Source organism: Brachyistius frenatus, unplaced genomic scaffold (genome assembly GCF_029030835.1).
Source record: "Brachyistius frenatus isolate BFR_SWC_R1_liver_20210118 unplaced genomic scaffold, ASM2903083v1 Contig_21, whole genome shotgun sequence".
Lineage (NCBI taxonomy): Eukaryota > Metazoa > Chordata > Actinopteri > Embiotocidae > Brachyistius > Brachyistius frenatus.
This window is the reverse complement of record NW_027210620.1, coordinates 4,819,420-4,827,116: the sequence shown is the minus strand read 5'-3', so window position 1 is coordinate 4,827,116 and position 7,697 is coordinate 4,819,420. Positions and strand designations below refer to the sequence as shown.

The 7,697-nt window shown below is 43.8% G+C and overlaps 1 protein-coding gene across 1 annotated transcript; it reads left to right on the top strand.

The window, feature by feature from the left end:
- The first annotated feature begins 1,053 nt into the window (after nt 1–1,053).
- On the top strand, nt 1,054–6,995 carry LOC138619868 (ryncolin-2). Its single transcript, XM_069696677.1, has 8 exons — nt 1,054–1,203; nt 2,507–2,722; nt 3,687–3,803; nt 3,900–4,014; nt 4,115–4,252; nt 5,479–5,695; nt 5,821–6,016; nt 6,091–6,995. The coding sequence occupies exons 1-8, from the start codon at nt 1,054–1,056 to the stop codon at nt 6,238–6,240; spliced, it is 1,299 nt and encodes a 432-aa protein (XP_069552778.1). The 3' UTR covers nt 6,241–6,995.
- Nucleotides 6,996–7,697: the final 702 nt, after the last annotated feature.

Genomic DNA, 7,697 nt, shown 5'->3' with positions numbered 1-7,697 from the left:
GTGTGGACGACAATCAGTTTATTCCTCATAAAATTCAGTAAAATCCAAAAATCTTATAACCATGAAACGCAGCTCAGTATATATTGCCACACTGTTAGTTGTAAACAATAAAGACAGCTAAGCTATTACAAAAATATGAATATTGCTGGTAAATTAAAAATACATTTTTCGGCATCTTGTCCCATGTCTCGCTTTTACCTATAATTCCATTATAGCTTCCCTATTGGTCTGCCTCCCTCCCATCCCTCTCTCATTGTGAATCCTCTTAAAGGTGGATTATTGTACTAAGATGTCTACACTGGAGAGAGAGCGGTGCAGAGATAGTGAGGGAGAAAGAGACAGAATAAGAGCATGAGGCACTCAGAGTGAGACGAAGCGATACAGGAAGAGGTACAGACAAGGAAAAGAGGAAAATGGAGAGAGCCCCTTGGCCCAATAGGAGCCAGGAATGGGGTAGAAGATGGTGTGTAACCGGGGTGAGTAAACCGCCTTTTCCTACAGGTGCACAGAACACTGTTTAATTTTAAAGTTGTATTTTTTTTTTTTTTTATGTTATCTGTGCACGTGTTTATAGTATTTTAAAAGCTATAGAACTTCATAATAAACTTAAGACCAATAAGTCAAGCTTGGCTTGAAAAGCAGCCGAAATATGCAAGCTTGTGCGTGCGTGTGTGTGTGTGTGTGTGTGTGTGTGTGTGTGTGTGTGTGTGTGTGTGTGTGTGTGTGTGTGTGTGTGTGTGTGTGTGTGTGTGTGTGTGTGTGCGTTTACCGAGTTAGCTGAGGACCAATTACAGTAATGTGATAGACTGATGGGATCAGCATCATGTCCTCTTACTTGTACAGAAACAAAAGGCAAAGACATGTGCGGCTCTCTGTGTGTATCATAAAGAGAGAAGGCAGAAAAAAAAAAAGGTGTCTTGATGGCTTCACGAATTAGACAATATTCTCTCTCTGTCTCTCGCTCCTTGCAGGGAGAGCCAGCAGAGCCTCACATGGTGACGCACACGCCCGCTCTCGTTGACAAGGCAGGGGCAGCCTAACCTGCTGGCAGCAATGTCACTCCTGTCTCCGACCAACCCTCCCGGCTGGAGTGTGTGCTCCGCTCTCTACATCTTCATTGTGCTGCTGCCAGAGGCCAAAGCTGACAGCCTGAACGCGACACGCAACGGTGGGGGTTCCCAGTGTGGGGAGTACACGAACCAGGTGATTACTGTCAACATCTTGAGCGCACGCCAAAGTGACATTTGTCAGACAGTAGTAGCAACAGACGTATTACTGCTGCCTACATTTACTCCGGAGATGATCGGCGCCACGAAAGCGCATCCCAGCTGAGCAGAAATCAACGTCATGTTATATTTCCAAGTGCTTTTAGAGTACTTTAGAATTATTTCACAAAATGTGACGCTCACTGTCACAAATACTGCACACAATGAGACAACTATTACGCAGCTACAAAATGTATGCGGTTAAAACACTGGATTAAATGCAACATAAGGACAGACACACGATCGGCGTAAATAGCGCATCTCAGGATAGATAGTGCTCAATAATGCGCGACTATACAGCTATCTGGTGCAAAAGATAAGTTCACTTTGTGGAGAGGAGAACAACTCTGTCTCTGTTCTGTAATTAAACTCTCTGAATGATGCCACAGTTAAGAAAAAATAAATAAATCAAGAGACAATCATCACAGCAGGTACAGAAAACAGCGTTGTCGGACCACCACCCAAAAAAAACCCCAAACAATTACAGTATTGACGTAACTCACCAATAAAGCCTCATAGTACCAACAACGAGCAGCAAAGGTCCCACAAAACCGGTCTGCAAAGGTCCAGTGAATCCAGTCCAGTAAAGTATTTAGTCCAAAACACATTATTACGTCCATAATACACACGCCGCGCTGTTGCAGTTCAAATTGCCCGGCAGGTGTTCGTCATTTTCCACGCGTTAAAGTGGACGTAACTTCCGGGTCTGACAGGTGAGGCCAAAAGTGCCATAAAACGTAATACCACCGATGGCCGCTAGGGGTTGGCTCCGGCTCCATAGACTCCCATTCAAATTCTCATGAACTACAAAGTCATTACATTTTGTCCAGAGATCATGATGGTGTCATTCACTAAAGCCACTCCTTCCCATTAGTTTCCTGGTGGTCCATTTGAAAAAAACAATGTCCATCTTTAATTAGATATTAGGCTTTAAAAGCAGTATGTTTGGAGGCTTGTCTGTTTGATTCGCCGGAGACTTTTCCCATTTTGGGCTATGATCCCCAGCAAGCGAGCAACATTAGCCAAGATCACCACCTTTGGATGTGACCTATGACGCCTGACCCTTGACGCTCTCTCACGCGACTTACCACTCGGATTTTATGCCAAAAGTCAATCCAAATTATGAGTTACCGATAATTAAAATTGTCAAAAGGATTGAAATATATAAGTTTTGATGTAGCTTTTACATTTTCAGTTTTCACAACAAAAGCTGAACTCTTTGTGCCCTCTCTGTTCTTCAGGTGATGAAGAATGGGATGTGCCGGCTGGTGGCCACACTACCTCAGCTGGAAGAGCAGAGATGCCCGGATATGTTTCGCTGCTCGGACGAGGTTTCCTACTGGCTGCATGAGAACGAGGAGAGGAAGCAGCAGATTGTGGCACTGAAAGAGACCATCTCTGTGCTGCAGGAGGAACTGAGGAACCACCGGCACCGCATCAAAGTCCTCGAGCTGCAGGTCAGACTTTTATACTTAGCGGACGTTGTTCAACAATCAGTACCAATTTAATTGCTTTGAGTTATTTGCTCTGGTCTGCCTGGAAACTGACTGGTTGTGGCCTCTCCCTTTTACAGACTACACTTGTGAAAGGACCCAGAACAAACTTGTTTTCTCATTTGGAAACTATCTCTGTTGTTCTTTGTGCAGTGTCAAAAACATCTTTTCGGAGCCAGACCTTTTGTTAAATATTTCCTTGAGTTTTGTATTTTCTCTGTTCAAGGCCTTTTTAGTTGGGACACATTAGGAATAAACATTTTATTAAATAAACCTTGGTTTGATTTGAATTGAACTTGATAGACAGAGATTTGCTCTCCATTATACACTGCCTACCGAGAATAGAAAACGTATGGCCTAACGCTCGTCGTGCACAGTTCTGTGCTGTAATGTGGTGCTTGGTCATCAAGCTAGATTCCCCCTAGCATGTCCTTGACCTTAGTCCCTAACAGGATTAGCCCGCTACTCTTCCACGTGTTGCCTCATGCGTCTCAGGCAGTGAGCTTATACAAACAGAGTCTCCAAGCTAGACCCGTCATAGGGCACATGGTGGATGGTACAAAGGACTCATGTGTTGCACATTAGCACAGGGCAGGGGACAGGGCAACAGGGTTTGTGGTAATGGGAGTTAGTGTTATCCTCTATATCCAAGCTTGGAATAAACTGGGTTTGCTTTAAGTTTTAGATGAGGACTCGTCCTTTTTGTCCTGAGTGCATCAGCAGAGGTTTCATGTTTGAGTTTTAATACCTGATTGGATATAGTCTGTAATAATTGAGTCATTAATTGTGGGCCCGAGTTGAGGAGTGAAAGAAAAATCATTTTACTCAAGATTTTCAACTCAATTTTTTTTTTTTTTTTTTGGTAAAATAATGTAAAGCATTTCTCACAGTTATTTCATGTTTTTGTATGTGTGTCATATGATGTCAGAGTGAAGGGAGGACCCACATGAACATCTCCTTGGAACGTTTTCATGAGTTGGAGGTGCACTATGCTGAAGCCACCACCCTACTCCACCTACAGGGGACTCTGATCCTCGACCTGCAGGTACACCGCCTCTCCTGATCCAAATTTGTTCTATATTAGGACACTTCCTTTTGTGTTTTTTGAATGGTTATTCATTTGTTTGTCCGTTTCACCCAGAACCAACTTCACAATCTGACACTTTTGGTGGCTAAAGTCAAAAGAAACCCCGGGTGCTTGATCAACATCGTCCGTCCCAATCCGCTCATGAGTGCTCAAGACACGCTGCACCCAGGTACACACTCATATGATGATCCACCAGCAGAGGATGCCAAACACCCTTTGTTGATTTTGTGCTTCTCAGTGTTGCCTCACATTCAGTATTATTCCTTCAGAGATTCAGCATGTGAGAAACTGCCCCATAGACTGTGCCTCTATCTACTACAATGGAGTGAGGAGATCAGGTCTCTACACTGTGGTGCCATCACTGGCAGGCATGGCTGTGGAAGTCTACTGTGACATGGACACAGATGGTGAGCCACATACATGTGCAATAACATACAGTACTGTGCAAGTGCAAAGGCGATTTCCAAAAAACATCATGGACGTTTTTTTTATTCATCAGTTAATTCCATGCAAAGAGCAGTAAACAGAAAAACCCATGCTGTGTTCCAAATGATGAACTTCCATTAGTACACTAACAAATAGTAGTCTTACATGTAAGGACTCTTACTTGTGTAGTGCGGGAATTTCAACAAGGTAGTGCTGTTTCAAATCGCACACTGCTGTTCTGCACTGAATAATATATATAAATAACCTCAGCATGTGAACATCTCACCCGCCAAAATATCTGCAGCTTTAATTATTTTACCCAGAAATGAACGTGTTTTCGTGCCCTCTGTTTCACACACTCAAATAAACACTTCTGTCCAGCAGCAGCAGTGACAAATTATTACTTTTGTGTGGTATTCAGGAACAGCATCAGCTTTCTCAGACACCGAATTCTTTACATTTGGTGGTCCTGCCCCGTCCTCTACGTAGCCAAAAATGGTGACCGTTAAGGGTGAAAACTTTGCTCAATCTTTGGACGGTTTTGAGTGCATCGTGCAGGTGCTTTTAGTGCACTGAATGTTTCTGTACCCCGACAGTGTGAACGCACTCATGCAATCAAAATAATGATATAGCACAAGTACGCCATTAGAAACACCTTTTCCACTTGGTGCATTTCAATTCTGCTTTCCATGGTACTTGACATGTCGGTCGTTCCGAGCGTCCTCGAGAATTTGCCACAGTTGCTCTGCTGATTTAAACTGTCTTGGTTGCTTCTTTCTGTAGGGGGTCATACCGTCTGTTACAGGACTCCTTGTTCTTCTTGTCACTCAAGGTCGTTCTTTCAGTCTTGACTGGCGCTCAACATTTGGGGTTGCCATCATGCTGTAGAATGAGTTTGGGACTGATCAGACACCTTCCTGATTGTATTGCATGATAGATGAGAATCTAAACTGCCAAAATGCCTTAAATGTTTGCACACTGCCGTTCACGTACATGACACACTGCACAGGGTCAAAAGCCGGCTTAGCCGTGACTGCATCTCAGCTGAATGGCAAGAGTTTTGACCTCTATGTTGGCAAGCGTGCACTCTGCTTTTGTGTTCTTTGAGCATGACACTGACTACTTTTTACCTGACCTGTAGTCATCAAATGAGCAGATGTGACCCCAGCAGACCTAGTGTACACTCTCCTCCTTGTTTTTGCCTCAGGCGGTGGCTGGACCGTGATCCAGCGGCGAGTTGACGGCTCAGTGAGCTTTGACCGCAGCTGGAGGGACTACAGGGATGGATTTGGTGACCTGCACTCAGAGTTCTGGCTGGGCAACAACCACATCCATGAGCTGAGCACGCAAGGAGACTACAGCCTCCGCATCGTCCTTGAGGACTGGAGCAACAAGCACAAACATGCCCTCTACCAGAGCTTCAGGTCTTGTCGTGTTCACAAGCAGCTGACAAACACATGCACTGGCTTGTGTCGAGCTGGTTATTACACAACACAAACAACCCTCTGTGTCTCTTACATAACGTCTTACTGTTCCTCTGTGTTTGCAGTGTGGAAGATGAGGAGCATCAGTACCGCCTCCACGTGTCGGGCTTCAGTGGCACGGTGCAGGACTCCTTCAGCTGGTACCACGACAAGCACGGCTTCAGTACACCGGACAGTGGGAACATCTGCGCTGAGATTTCACACGGCGGTTGGTGGTACAACCAGTGCTTCTACGCCAACCTTAATGGAATCTACTACAGGGTGAGGATACAGAGATTACCCCTTCTTTTCACTCTTTTAAAGGCACAAGTGATCACTAATTCTTTATCCTGCAGGGAGGACATTACACGCCCAAAGGACAGGGTGTACCGCTGGGGCCCGATGGGATCGTTTGGTACTCCTGGAAAGACTCCGATTATTACTCCCTCCGCAAAGTCAGTATGATGATCCGGCCACGCCGCTTCCAAACCCATTTGTCACCCTAAACCACTGTTACCGTAACAACAGTGTGGACACTGGAACTGGCATCCCTCCCAGCAGTAGGGATGAGACGTAGCAGCAGGAGCACTACAGTGCTGATGATGTCTAGCGATCATTGTAATGTCAGAGCTCAGAGGACAGTGACTGAAGCTATGGAGTAACCTCTGGAAATGGAAACTCTTTTGCTGTTTTTAAATTGCATGCAAAAGCAACTGGTAGCCATCTGCTGCATATTTTTTGGAAACACAAACTTTATACTGGAAAGTGAATTCTTCCATATTTTGTACTTCTTTTTTGTACTTTAGTTTGTTACTCTTGACACACTTTTATCAACCAAGCCAAAGAAGGGAACATCTGTATGATGCACTGACAGTGAAGTAGCTCACACTTTCTACTGGACATCTAGTGGAGGCAATTGCAGCTGACAGGCAAATCACATGAGACTGTTCACTGAATGCTCTGCACATGGTGTGTGCTGATATATATTACTTAATAATCAATTGTATTCTTTTTGAACTTTATCCAACTATAAATGTAATCCCTTGTTTAAAAATGTATTGAAATAACCAGGGTTTTATAACAATTACTCAGATTAAGCGAGGACATAAGAACCCTTAATTATATTACAAAGCATGTCCCCAGTTATGATTTGAAAAGTACTACTGTCTAACAGTACAGTCAGGCAGAAAATATATGCTGTTTGAGAATTGTGTATACACATGCATACTGTAAGGATTGAGCAATAAACGTATAAAAGCAATATACATGTGACACAAAGGACACTATTTCAAACAAACATAATGCTTCAAGTTCTTCAAAATCATTGAGAGTTTTTCATTATTTCCAACTGTGGCTTAGATACTTCTCGGAGTTCAATACACACAACACTGATTATCTGCAGCTACTCTAGCCCTGTTAGTTCGATTCAAATGACTTCACACAGGTTTTCAAAGACCTTTAGCATATGAGCAGGTTTGTGTCGATACAGCAGACATGTGCTGGGCAGATGTAACGCCGGTAGGCCAACAGGAAAAAAAAAAAAAGGTCACAGGATTGTAATCCATTCAGTTTAAACTAAAGTTTTACAGACTGTAAGGTTATTTTTAATGCAAAATAATGCATGAAACGAGCGCTGCTCGCTCCAGTGAAGCAATAAACGCAGTACTATATAAATTACTGACAAACACGTGAATGCTAAATCTTTCCGTTCGATAAGATCTCTGTCTAGCGACGATGTGGTCGACACGTCCAGCTGCACCTTGATGGTGGCGAGAGATGAGTGTAGGGTGAAAGGCTTCTTTCACTTCCTCCACCACAAAACGTACTCTTTACACAAGCTGCCGGCTCATTCTCATTCCTGTCCACGTCTACGCAGGAATCTGCTGCAGTGAATGAAGCGCTTCAGTGTGAGCAAATCAGAGTGCGTAGTGTGTTGTACACTCTGAACCATATAGAGAACAAA

What these genes read in the sequence shown, in the direction of transcription:
- LOC138619868 (XM_069696677.1), top strand. Translation starts at nt 1,054, where the DNA reads ATGTCACTCCTGTCTCCGACCAACCCTCCCGGCTGGAGTGTGTGCTCC. An exon ending in CTCTGATCCTCGACCTGCAG is followed by an intron (nt 3,804 to 3,899) that starts GTACACCGCCTC and finishes CGTTTCACCCAG; the next exon opens with AACCAACTTCACAATCTGAC. An exon ending in TCAAGACACGCTGCACCCAG is followed by an intron (nt 4,015 to 4,114) that starts GTACACACTCAT and finishes TTATTCCTTCAG; the next exon opens with AGATTCAGCATGTGAGAAAC.